Source organism: Arctopsyche grandis, chromosome 4, assembly GCF_051622035.1.
Source record: "Arctopsyche grandis isolate Sample6627 chromosome 4, ASM5162203v2, whole genome shotgun sequence".
NCBI lineage: Eukaryota > Metazoa > Arthropoda > Insecta > Trichoptera > Hydropsychidae > Arctopsyche > Arctopsyche grandis.
In genome coordinates this window covers 32,206,597-32,220,934 of record NC_135358.1, presented here as the reverse complement: position 1 = coordinate 32,220,934, position 14,338 = coordinate 32,206,597, and the positions used below count along the sequence as shown (strand labels likewise).

The 14,338-nt window shown below is 35.3% G+C and overlaps 2 protein-coding genes across 2 annotated transcripts; one reads left to right on the top strand and one right to left on the bottom strand.

Moving 5' to 3' along the window:
* The first annotated feature begins 4,068 nt into the window (after positions 1-4,068).
* RpS4 (ribosomal protein S4) lies at positions 4,069-5,802 on the top strand. Its single transcript, XM_077428770.1, has 5 exons — positions 4,069-4,182; positions 4,737-4,995; positions 5,070-5,167; positions 5,252-5,553; positions 5,632-5,802. Exons 1-5 carry the CDS (start codon positions 4,180-4,182, stop codon positions 5,756-5,758), a joined length of 789 nt encoding a protein of 262 aa, XP_077284896.1. The 5' UTR covers positions 4,069-4,179; the 3' UTR covers positions 5,759-5,802.
* Positions 5,803-7,081: 1,279 nt separating this feature from the next.
* On the bottom strand, positions 7,082-10,275 carry Prdm13 (PR/SET domain 13). Its single transcript, XM_077429419.1, has 4 exons — positions 10,096-10,275; positions 7,996-8,260; positions 7,190-7,913; positions 7,082-7,133 (listed from the first exon to the last, which is right to left on the bottom strand). The coding sequence occupies exons 1-4, from the start codon at positions 10,273-10,275 to the stop codon at positions 7,082-7,084; spliced, it is 1,221 nt and encodes a 406-aa protein (XP_077285545.1).
* Positions 10,276-14,338: the final 4,063 nt, after the last annotated feature.

Here is a 14,338-nt window from a genome sequence, read left to right as displayed (position 1 = left end):
ATCCTTTGCATTCTCTCGGGTATCATTCCAGTACTTCTTTCATCCATGCATCATCCGTTCTTCTAGCTATGTGACCCACTCATTGCAATTTCAATCTTAATCTACGTACATATACATATCTACATTTTATTTTATCAATCAATCATGCAAACTCGTCTAACAGATCGCTCCAACGTGACGAGTGTGCTTTGCACATTAATAATTATTTATTAATTAAATAAACAGGTATAAACCCATTTATTAAACACGACATCTATGATCAAACGATTAACAGCTACAGAGACATATATGGACAAATTTGCAGAATTATAGCATTATAGCATATACAAAGCAGCCAAAATCGAGATACTGAATAACTCAATTTTTTGCGAAAGAGATTTGTTGGAATCGTTTCAATGAAATCGGATAAATTAGCAAACCCTGATAGGAAAGGAGTCACATATCCAAGGTCTGGCCAGCTGCATATGGGATAGAACCCGTGACCACACAATTGAAAGCATTTCATGTTAACCATTGATATATGTATACTACTACATAGTTGAAATATATAATAATGTAAATGAATTTTATCAATATTCCTTCGTGTTTAACCTACATAATAACATAACATAGTACATGCAATAAATTCTTATTGCTTCTGGAAAGTTATTACATACATATAAAACAAAAGCATTTGGAAATTTTAATATAAATATTAATATGACAATTGCATTACTCAATTATGAGCAATGCTTAATTGTTGATTGTTTATTTATCCTATCAAAAAGCTAACAGCATGTATGTATGTATGTATATAAGTTATGTTCGAATCATATGCTTATATGTAGAGATAGGATAGTCACAGTGCTATCCATTGTTCGGCACACCTTTAACAATGCATTTACAACCTTTGAACAATACACGGCCCCCTCAGGCTCCGGTGACTACTTATATGTATGTATGTATCTTATAAGCCCAGATATAAAAATAAGCAGGAGCTTTTTAAATGGTTTAAGTAGGCATTTAAAGGTGTAGAATATATATTTGCTAATAATATAATAAATAGTTGCTAAGTATGATTACGAATTATATCCCAATAAACTAGCATTATTATTTTCATAAATTTTATGAATGTATCAATTTTAAAAAGGCACATATACATAAATAACAAATCTCAAGCAAAAACTTAAACGGATCCCATAAATTCACTGCCCTTTTTTGCTGTTTCTTTTTAAATTAGTGCTTCGACCTGAACACGTCAACTGTCTATAAATCATTTTAGGATATTTTTTACAATATTCTTACTTTTTGGGGAACTCTTTTCCAAAGGCGGATTCCTAGAATGTGACTCTGATTTAATCTGTACATACATTTAAAAATACCCTAACCTGAGCGAAACCTTTCAAACTATCACAAACAAATAAGTATATGTAAATAGATCGAAAAGTCAGAGTGATATGCATATTTCTGTATTATTTTTGAAAATTAAAAATTAAAAACAAAAAAAATACAAGACATACAACCGCCACCGTCATTGATGTATAACGTCCGATATAACATGTGTTTACAGCCATCAGGTATGGAGACATTAATTTTCTCCAGGTATAAGATTAAAGATTGCTACTGCTGCTGCTGCTTCTGGTGTCGAGGGACACGAGATCAGATCTTGGCGTTTTAAAACTCCTATGTACAAATTTGTCAAAGTTATCTTCTATCTCTCGGCACCAATTGAATCAACACCTTGTTCCTATCAATATTAATAAGATATTGTTCTTGAATGGATGCTGTGATTATTCAACGGAATCTCATTGTTTTTATTCGTGCGACGATTCATAACTGCCAATTTATATACAACGTCGTCGATAAACATGGTAATTTTATATGAGACTATCTATTATGGCAGATTTGTAGATTCAAATCGAATGATGTATAAAAAACGGACCCCGGGACAAAGGGGAAATTAAACTTGAGCGTTTAACATCCTATAATGTAATATAAACTTATGAATGAATATATTATAGGAATGTTTTTAAGCCGTTGTTTGCCCGATGTCAGTTAACAGAAGTGATACTCGGACGTCAAGAGTGGAGCTTCCCGCGCGCTACAGGTCAAAATGTTTGAATTGTGGAATGCAGGTCGATTAATCACGGCCCTGTTTTACAAATACGCATTTATCACTGCCTTTTTTATCGGCGGGGGCTACCCCACGCGACGGGGGTCCCCCAAGCACCCCGGTACCCGCCGTTTTTTCTTCGTATATTTATATTATATTTATTTTTTTGTTTAGGCCCATCGCCCATCACACTTTGATAACCGTCCCCGGCAGTATATCACACGTGTATACACGTCAAAAGCCAATTACATGCCGAGTGTGAACTTATTTATAGTCGTGTAAGTAAGGAACGGCTCGAAGCCTGCCGAGTTTATATGCCTGTTTTCGTCTTCATACGAACCGAGTGCCTATTAAAATGCGTCAATAAAATATTCTACGTAAGACCTTATTCGGAGAAAAATCAAATAAAACTTTAATATTATTATTAGGAATTATTTTATTATTAGCGTCAAAAATAACTATTTTATTTTTAGTTTCGTTTTTGCATTTAGGAATTAATTGTTGATTGTGTGAAACAAATTTTCTAAATTTTCTGGAGGCGGAAATATATTTCAAATTAATTGTATAGCAGCATCTAGCGATAGCTTATAAAAGTTGTGCGCAATAGTTTATCATCGAATTTTAAATTAAATAAATTTTACTTTTAGTTCATAGATGTCATTAATTTACGAAAAAAATCCATTTATACACATTTATGAATGAATTAAATAATGTAAATAAGTTTTTCAATATTATGAAAATTCAACATTACTTATTTTAAGATTATCATAAAATTTTCATCAATTTTTATTAAGCCGTCTTCATCTTCATACGGTTTTATGTCGTTTTCTTTACTTATATTATCACTATTTATACATACATATATTATTTTTTATAGATACGGACTATTACTATAATCATTAATAGAAGTAATGATTGTTAAGTATTCGTATATATCCGACTTAGGTAAAATGACAAATTCCTGCAGGTAAACTGAGTTTATTTCACCGGTGCACGAGCGATTTTTTAGCACCGTGTGGAAAGGTTAAGCAAACATTCATTTGTGTAGTATCAATGTTTTTTTTTACTTTTTCTATGTATGTATGTAGTAATAATAGATGTTTTTGATTTGTAATATAATGCACTAGAGCTGCGTTCCGGTCTTTTTTTTTGCTTTTTTTACTTTTTATTCAAACCTTATTTTAACTAGATAAATTATATTTAATTTTTTATGCGCGCTTTGACATGGGGAAAGCTGCTTTAACATTCATTATATTGATATTTGAATATCATTTTCTGTAAGACAAAGCTTCACAGGCACCTTTTTTGAATGAATTCTGACACCTTTTTTTCAAGAATGTTAATAAAATAGCATCTGTAATATTTTAAAAGTTTGCTCCAAAATATAATGATCAATAAACTTAAACTGCCCAACAACTATAATGTATTATGTAGTTAAATTGATATAATATATGGGTTTATCATTCCAAATTGAACCTTTTTCATTTAAAATTGACCCTTTTTCAATTTAAAATTGACCTTTTTTCATTTAAAATTTACCTTTTTCATTTCAAATCGACTCCTTTTTAATGTCAATTGGAAATGAAAAAGGGTCAATTTAAAATGAAAAAGGTTTAATTTTAAATGAAAAAGGGTAAATTTAAATGAAAAAGGGTAAATTTTAAATGAAAAAGGGTCAATCTTAAATGAAAAAGGGTCAATATTAAAAACCTATATATTATATCAATTTAACTATATAATAAATTATAGTTTAAGTTTATTGATCATTATATATTGGAGCAAACTTTTAAAATACTACAGATGCTATTTTATAAACATGTTTGAAAAAAGGTGGCATACATACATACGTATATTACATACTTCCAGTTTTCTGCCCAAACGAATACTAAAAAAATACAAATCTAACTTTTATACGTAAATAATAATATATTGTTATTTTTAAACCATAATACGAACACAAATTCGCAATTTCAACATTTTACATGCAAATAAATATAAACGTTGTTATGGCCGCAATCGGCGAGCTTGCGATCAGTTGGCGCGTGTGATCATTCCTCTCTTCCGGCCTTTCCCCGTCAGCCGGCACCATGGTGAGTTTTACCCGTCGAATCTCGGGTCATCCGCCGTTTATTATTACCAAAACCTAGTGCAAAATCCTCACAACAAGTGTAAGCCTGCGCCCCCATGAAATTTGGCGGGCGGAGCCCCAACTTGAGCGAACCTCGCGCATTCCCCATCAAACGTCAACCGACATTTGGGATCCACCTTTCTTCCCCCTGGGCGTGCGCCCCACACTGAAGACTATGTCAAATATATTGATAATGGAATCTAAATCCATCATCGACTATCATCATTCTTTTTTGACCAGCCTATTTCGACTTGTGTTGATGTGTTTCACATCGCATACATAACCTCAAAACATACTCGCACCAATGACAGTTCAATGAGAATTTTTATTCCAAAAAGTCGGACTCGTTGAATCATTTCAATGATACTATCAACAGGCTTAATTGCAAATTGTAAATCCTGTCAAAAAATTCCGCGAATCTGTTCCAAGTAGTGTAAATCCCATTGATTCATTATATGGTGTGATCCTAGTTTAGGTATGTTACATTTGTTTTAAAATATTTTTAATGTGTTACAGGCTCGAGGACCTAAGAAGCATTTGAAGCGTTTGAATGCTCCCAAAGCATGGATGTTGGACAAGTTGGGGGGTGTGTTCGCCCCTCGGCCATCCACCGGTCCTCACAAACTGCGGGAATCTCTCCCGCTCGTTATTTTCCTACGTAACCGTCTGAAGTACGCGCTGACCAACTGCGAAGTCACCAAAATCGTCAAGCAGCGTCTCATCAAAGTCGACGGACAAGTGCGAACTGATCCCAACTATCCAGCTGGATTCATGGGTACGATAACCTCAAAATCGCCATACACTAACAAGTATCCGCTGACTTTTAACACAACGCTATCTCTATTTCAGATGTTGTCAGTATTGAGAAGACTGGTGAGCTCTTCCGTCTCATATACGATGTCAAAGGCAGATTCACCATTCATCGTATTACCCCTGAAGAAGCTAAGGTTGTTACTTGCTCCGTACTATGATTTTATTTATATAGTTTGAAAGTGTGAAGATTTTATTTGTGTTTATTTTTACTTTTGCAGTACAAGCTTTGCAAAGTCAAGAAAGTACAGATGGGACCGAAGAACGTACCGTTCTTGACCACTCATGATGGACGCACCATTCGCTACCCGGATCCCATGATCAAAGTTAATGACACAATCCGACTTGACATTGCCACGTCTACCATTATCGATTATATCAAGTTTGATTCCGGTAACTTGTGCATGATCACCGGAGGCCGTAATTTAGGGCGTGTCGGCACAATCGTGTCCCGTGAAAGACATCCCGGCTCTTTCGACATTGTTCACATCAAGGATTCTCAGGATCATACTTTCGCCACAAGGTTTGTATTGGTTCTATTGTTTTTTTTTTTATGTGATTGAATGAATGAATGATATATTTGTTATTTTTTCTTTTCCAGATTGAACAACGTCTTCATCATCGGTAAGAGGAAGAAGGCTTACGTGTCCCTGCCAAGAGGCAAGGGTGTGAAGCTCTCCGTTGCTGAGGAACGTGATAAGAGACTAGCCGCCAAGAGCGCTGCCTAGATTTGTTTATATGATATATCAATAAAATAAAAAAAATATTCGTAAAAACATTTGGATTTTATTTATTTATACCCAAATATGTATACATAAAAAGTCTGATAATATAAAAATATATATGAAACACGCATAAAATCTTATATAAATTTACATTTTATAATTAAATATAGTCAAAAACAATGTTTTTAATTCACAATGGCACATTATAGTTAGTAAAAAAACTTTTTCTTTTCTCAAACAGAGTTATCAAAGAAAACATTTAAAATCTACTTGATAATATTTTACAAAACGCTTTCATTAGATGAAAACTGCAATAATTGACTGATTCGGTTTACAATCTAAATATGAAATCACATTGCTATCAATCAGTAGTGTAAGAGAGCCCCATTGTAGATATAAAAGGCTACCACTAATGCAAATTATTTGCACAAAAGAATTCTAAAGAGGCTTTTTGGTGTAATTATAACATACTGTTACGTACAACGCTGAGTAAGTGCAATCGGATTAGGCTGAGTAACATCCCAGAGACTGTGTGACCGTTATAATTGGTTGCAAGGATTATCTCTAGACTAAGTGCATATAGGCTAAACAATGGCCACCGAATTGGCCGCTATTGGTCCCTTCTCAGAAGTGACCGATACTGTGGGAATACATATCCGGGTACATGCCTAAACAATAGGGAAGTAACCGCATGTCGAAGATGCCCTGAGTGACCGATCCGTTATAAGTAGAGGTAGGATAGTCACAGTGCTATCCATTGTTCGGCAAACCTTTAACAATGCATTTACAACCTTTGAACAATACACGGCCCCCTCAGGCTCCGGTGACTAGTTATAAGGCGGTACTTAGGCGATATCAAGACATTCTGGACGGAGCACTGCCAGTGCGTGTATCTCCTTAATCACCAATAAACGCTGTGACACGACTTTGGCCTTTTACTTGGATCCTCCACCCACCCCTACACAACAATACTTTACATTTCCCAATCACAATGGGTGACTTTGTTGCGCGACCAGATCAAATTTATACAGTTGTATGGAGCACACCACACCAGGCAACTCACTGGTTGCTCAAACTATAAAGTAACCCGACCAGCCAGGTGTTAGGTCTGGTCACGGTGATGTTCTAGCTTGAGTGACTGGTTCGGTCCCTCACAACATATTGAGGAGTGCCACTCTCGGTGATTAATTGCCTGCAACTATGTATATAATGAAAGAACTATGAACACGTAACTGTCGTCACGTATTGAATAGTATTGGTGAGTGAATTCTTGGTCGCTTCTGGTTGCCCGAGTTGGGTGACCAAGAGTGACCACGAGCAACAATGTCACCTGGGATAGCCGGCTCTAACATATGGACTAGTTTTCTTGGCATTTAAACTGTATGATACATATCTTCTAAATCAACTCAAACGACAACTAAATCTTCGACCAACTAATCACTATTAGCTTCTTTAACATCAACCATGGAGCATCCATCCTCATTCAAATGCTGCGACTTTAAATGTCGTTCAAGATCCCTCCGTCGAACTAGAACCTTCCCACAAAGCGAGCACATGTAAGGAGTCAGACCACTAGCGTGTAATCTCACATGCTTGTTCAGATTGCTCGGATCTCCGAACGGCCTCAGGCAGAACTTGCATTTCAGCGGCTTGTAGCCCGTGTGGGTCCTGATGTGTATCTTCAGCCCGTACTTCCTCGAATAGATCTTGCCGCAGTACACGCACATGTGGCCTTGCTTCAACTTGCCCCAGTTGCTGGCGAAGAGTTCCACATCGGCTGCGTAGTTGCTTGATATTTCGTCGAGAGATCCGGATGTCTTGAACTCCAGCATGTTGTTCATCCATTGCTGGTGCGGGTTCAGCTGTTGCATGGAAGTACCCACCGTGAGATTCAATGGAAGTAAATTTACATTCGTGACTTCGATTTCTCTTTTCCTGTACGGACTGAATGCTGACGAAGGCGGCTCGGAGACACTTCTCGTGTATGGGTTCAGTGTGTTTAGGTTTTCAGATCTTCTGGTTGAATTTATACTCATTGATATGTGTTGCCATAAAATGTATATTGGTTGCACCTGACATGAAAGCAGCAAATGTATTTTAAGTGGATTTGGATATTCGAATGCTTCTTCACATTTGTGACATCGGTACTTTTTATGACCTGGAAATATAATTAAATGTTTTATTGTCCAAACACTAGTATGTACATATAATAAATAAGTTTAAATGGCAGTGAAATATACCTGTTATATTGATTGGAGTTAAAAACGGCATATTAACAATTGCTAATACGTCTTCCGAGAACCATAGTAGAAGTTCTTTTCCTTTTTCTACATCTTTTGTAATTTCTAAATAAAGTTTTGTACTATTTATTGTATTTTGAGCTATTTCCAGCTTGATATTTGTACTGTGAATGTCCGGAGCCAAGTTTATGCGTTTGAATGAACTTTTATCTTCGCTCGTACCTAATTTTAAAAATCCTTTATTGTCTATCCTAGCTAGTAAATTCTGAAATTTAACAAAACTTTCATTAATCCAATGTTTTATAAATTTATATGAACATGTTGATTATAATATTCGGGGTAAAATATACATAAGTATTGTATGTACATACATAGTATGCCTTATTTAAAACATAACTTATGAATTACATATATAATACTATGATCTTGAAAAGATTTTAAACAAAAATAAGATATAATTAGCCAATTAGGTTTTAAAGTTGGATACTTCTTTAAATTAAAAGTGAATAAGAATACCTCTGTGGACACATAAGTTTGCTACCAAAATTATGTTATTTTTATTTTTAAGTGCTTTTTATTATTACTAAACTATGTTCACAATAAATCTTATAGCTATTTTAACAGCTACTGATCTACTGATGATTTTCTATTTTACAATTTTAATTTAATTTTGTTAGCAATAATATTATTCTAATGGTAATGTACAGCATTATAGGAAAAAGTGCTCAAAAACCTATTTACAATTCTTATTGAAAATTATGTTTAAACTTTACAATATATGTGCATACATACATACATACATATGTATGTAGCAACTTACAATAGACCAAGCCAAATACTGTAGTATATGACAGGAATCACTAGCGGATCCAGAAAATGGTCAAGGTGGTGGCCATTTTGGAATTGATATTGACCTAATTGAAAATAATGAATAAAAAAAAACTCTTGACTTTATCTATGTATTTGAGAAATATAAGAAGGTCACAAAACAAAATTCGATAAATAATTAAACATACACATATTCCGATTATGAAAGCATTTTCGATACAATTTGAGAGCAAATGTATGGAAAACTTACACAAGACAAAAGTTCTACTTCCAGTTGTCGGATTTTGTTCAAAATTTTTTTATTACTTAAAATCACTATACATACTATACACATTAAATATTAAAAGAAAAAAAATAATTCAAAACGTCAAAATAAAATAATGAAATATAAGAAACCTTATGACCAAAACCTTATCAACTCTAAGTTAGTAGATAAAGAACACAAATACAAATATTCAGCTTAATACGATCGGAGGTGTGGAAAAAATCGTAGTCACAACATTTTTAACTTTTCTTAGAGAAAAAAATCCTACTTCCGATTAATTAAATTTAGTGATTTTTTTTATTTTCATCACATTGATACAATATATGTATGTGCTTAAATGTTTTCGTGAAGAGCACACATGTTTAAGGGTCGAAAAAAATAGTGGAAGAAAAATCGAAAAAGAGTAAACTGCCACTTCCGGTTGACGCATGTTTACCAAATTTTATAAATAACTTGATATTAAGCTTAAACTTCTAGTTATGAAATTTCAGTTCAACGAACCAAAATGTTTCTGAGACAAACATAAAAAAATCTCGATTCTCTGGAGTGTACTCAAAAAAGTAGTAAAAATATTCAAAAAATATTAGGGTATAAAATTTATAATTTATATTACATGTCAAAAAATTCAGTCTGATTAGGTTAGCGGTTTGGGAGATAATTGAATACAAAAACTTAAAAAAAAAGAGGATATCTATAAGGAGAAGTACCATTTTCGGTCAGCTTAAAAATTTGAAAAAAATTTACCTCGTATCGATAAGAATTTCAGTGACCGATACTAAGTTTCAGTTCGATAGGACTAACGTTGTTCAAAAAATCACCAAAATACACCTACACACAGGCACACGGCCTTTTTTTCTAGATCATGAAAACGTGATCAGAGATCGATTCTGAATTCGAATCAGTCAAAATCTTCTCAAATTTTAATCATTATTATAAAATACGCTCTAAGTGTAGACTAGTTTACAAGATTCAAAACAAATCAATCTAGTCTAAATAAGTAAACTTACTCGGTCTATATCATCATCTTGCACTGGCAAATCTTCAACATCAAAACTCAAAGTACGGACTCCTCTCGCCAACTGCTCTACGGCCATCGTAGAAGTTTTAACTTTTGCCGCTTTTTTCCAATTCAGCTTACTCGAGGAATTCCTCTTCTCCAATAACTTCTCGACCATCTCTGATGACATGCTCGTCTGGTATGGGTCAAGACGACGAAGGACCTGTGACCTGCATCGCTGCAGGTCCAATTAAAACTGCAACACGAGACCTGCGCCCCGCTCATATTTATAATCTACTCAAAATATGCTTTGCCCACTGAATTAAGAGTGCGGACATATCGCTTTACAATGTGATTAGGGCATTGTTATTGAAATGCTAGGGATGCTGGCTAAAGTGAGTGGGGTGACACCCCAACACCCTACACTAGCGCAGAAACATCACACAATCAGCTTTATCACTTTATTAAATTCATACGAACTAACAACTTCATACCCAGAAGTAAAATTATAACATTCTTCTCCTTCGCCTTTCCAATAATCTTTAATACATTCAAATTTTAAAATCTGCAGACGAACTTGTATTCCATTACTTTTGGGTCGTGTTTGTACCAATTTTTCACAGATTGAGCTCATCCATTCTTTCAACCCCTTCTGAATCTTGAATCTGATACTCATTTTGTTTATACATAACTTTATAGAGGCTTATTTTTGATAATAAAAATATAAATACCATTAAGCATCTTCTTCTTCGTTACCAATGTCAAAGATCTTATCTTCTTATCAAAGATCTGATCCCAACGTCCTAGCAAAATTTTCTAGAAGAATCTTCTGGAATCTGCTCTCTTTGTACCTATGTAGTTTCATCCTTTTACAGATTGAACTTGTGTGTTTCTTCACACATATGTACAAATGCGTGCAACGCACACAGGCGGCCGAAATATAAAGGCATCCGAAAGAAATGAAAGAGAAAAAAATTATATTCCTTAAAAAATACGAAAAAAGACATCGTACCATTAAAAATGCATTTAAGGATATCTTGTTGTATACTTGTGAATTTCTGTTGCAAGTTACAACTAATAACTAGAGCCCGGATAACCAAGGTGCCGTTTATTGTTCAAATGTTGTAAATGCATTGTTAAAGGTTTTTTGAACCTTTTTTACAAAGGATTTACAACAATTGAATAACAAACGGCACCTTGGCTATCCGTACTCTACTTATAACTATAGCGCGCCGGACACTGCGCACCATTGTTAATTTTTATCTCTCTAGCTTTGCAGTTTGCCCTGTTTCCTGGAAAATAGCTCCAAAATACCCTATTTCCTGGAAAAAGCATGCTGGACCGCCGAAGACTGCTTATAACTAAAGAGTGGACGAACTTTGCGCAGTTCATTGTTCATTGTTCGCCGTGCTTTGTTAATTTTTATGATGAACCTTTTTTTATGCTCTCTAGCTATGTAGTTTGCCCTGTCTCCTGGAAAATAGACCCAAAATGCCCTGTTTCCTGGAAAAAGCACGCTTCCGGTCCTACTTCTACTTATTTTATTTTATTTTATTTTATTTTACATATATACCAGGAAGGCCTTACAGGTAAATCCCAATGCGCCTTCCTGGCCAATTACAAATACAAATGCAGCATTTTTTTATTATAAGTCGTTGAATTGCGAGACACTGAAAAAACTCGCAAATTAACGAGACATCTATGAATTGTACATAAATTTTTATTGTACATCCATCAAATTTCAAATAGTGGTGACATAGTAGGTAGGAAGGATTTTTAGCCAATTTTTTTTTTCCGGGAACCGTTTCAACAATGAAATCAGAGAAAATTGGCAAACTCTGATAGGAAACGATCAACCTGGAGTCACAAATCCAGGTCTGACCAACAGCATACTCTGAAAAATTCATTTTCATTCAGGGATAGAACCCGGCACCTTCTTGACGGTAAGCAGAAGCTTAACGTCCGAGCTATGCTGCTGGCATAGCTCGGACGTTATAACACACCCAAACTATAATTCAGGGAAATAACGGGATAGCAAGTATAGCTTCGGTCCGCATAGAGCTAGGTCTTTTATGTTCTATTATCTTTGCGACTCCCAGATGTACATATTTCTTCAAGTATGTAACGACGACTTACATGATTCCTGCTATGCTTGAGAGTGCAGAGGCGTGGACAACGTGCACTACGTTTGCAGTATGCATCATGCAGGAGAAAGAAGAGGCAGAACGCGATCGAGAGAAAAGAAGTCGGACTTTGTAAAATGACGAGAGCCTAGATGGCTATCCTGGCTGCCACCCTTGAGCAATACTTAATTAGTAGCCGGGTGGTGGCTAAAGAGGAGGGGGGTTTTAGTGGGTAAAAATCCCACACTACCATCGGAATTAAACTCGTTGGTGGTGTCTTCTAGAAGATTGCCCCCCGCCGGAAAAAAAAAAAGTTGAGTATTAGTTCATCGAAAAAACAATATCCTAGATGTGGGGTTGGGAGTTAAGTACGAACAAGACCAGACTGTAAGTCTCTCTTACAGTCTGGTCTTGTTCGGAACTAAGCTTTTATGGTTTTCTGTCTGTTTTTCTGGTTAATTTTTACTGTGAATTTTCAACACTATATTTCCCACACAATATTTAATACAAGGTATAAGATTTATGCACTATTCGCATACACTTAATTTTTTATTTTTATTTATATGATTTATACAAATGCTGACAAATTTAATGAGCGACTGATTTAAGTTTTCACACAGGTGGCCGAACTCCTGCCACCACATATCTTTTACCAACCAAAAACTTTTTCAGATTGATATATTGTTGGTTTTGAGTTTCATTCGTTTATGAAATAGCATTTCATATAGTCCATGACTATATTTTTTTATTCAACCGATAGGGACTGAATTTGTAGAAAGGGGCCACGACACCCCATCGCGAATCATCTGCTAAATGTCCCACAATATTATATGAAAGTGTTTGTCTAACAAGTGCGCAGCCTCCGGTGACCGCGTCATGTGCACGTGTGCAACTACTTTAACCCTGTGGTCCACTGGTTGATTATCACTAAACAAAATTTTTAATTTTCTTGGCACATCTTATATCAAAAATGGTTAAAGCACGTTACAAACTCTCAGACTCTTCAATAGTTTTTTCAGTTCAAGACTTTCTTTCTTTCTTTGGTTATTTCTTGTTTAATTTGCCTTACTCTTGACTCTGGGGCTACTTGCCTTTCTTATTAATTATATTGTTACTCCATTAGTGTCTCTATTCACGACTAATTCTTCCTTTCTCTGGTTTACATCTATACACTCATATATCTGATACACTTTGCCTACTTGTGACTTACCTTCGTTCCTTCTTCATTCTCTTGGGTACCATTCGAGTAAGTATAATACAAATTTCCTCGACTATTTTACGTCTTTTATTTTTATTTTAACACACTAAGCAATTGAACTAGAGCTTACACATTCTCAAAAATGGGAATCGGTGGTGATGAGGAGTTTCTGCCAGCTTCACCACTTCCTACCAACATATATCAACCTAGACGTCTTTTTTTTATTAAACTAAGTTCATTACGCTTCGATTCATCGTTTGATAGTAATCTGTGGTGTGAGTGTATGACCGTGAAAAATTTGCGTAGTGCGGGGTGCACAAGTGCAGTCAACATGGGACCTAGTGCACCTTGCGCTCTAGCTGCATCAGTTCCGCACCTCGATCTGTCACGGTTTTTATTAAATTAATCTGCCATTGGTGTGGGCACACTTGCCCTACCAGGACTGGATTGGAAGTAAGCATTGTTCAAATGAATTTTCTAGCAGTGCCAGAAGTTTTAGCTGAAATAAAATTTACATACTAGGGTACACGTGTTGGGTAGAGTTTATGTAGTGGGCGTGCTTATTGTGATAAATTAAGAACAAGGTTCGTTGTTTATCAAGTCTTCGCTAAACTAGACTATGGTTTGTGTGAAAAAAAGTCATAAGAAACTTCAACTGTGATTTATCAGTTTAATTTCAGCCTCGTTTAGGTGTCAGTCTTGGGTCAAGGGTCGGTTTTTGGGTCGATTTGGGGTCGATGCGGCCCTGACGTCTCTGTGTAATCACAATGCGCCAGAATTAAAACCCAACATAATGCTCCAAACTGTTGGGGTGATATAATCTCGTAGCCCATTGAATTCCATTTATGAAACATGCACTTTTTTCCTCGATCGATTCGATGATAATTTGCTTAATGTCGGCCACGTGCACGTTTTCCACTAATTCGCAAACA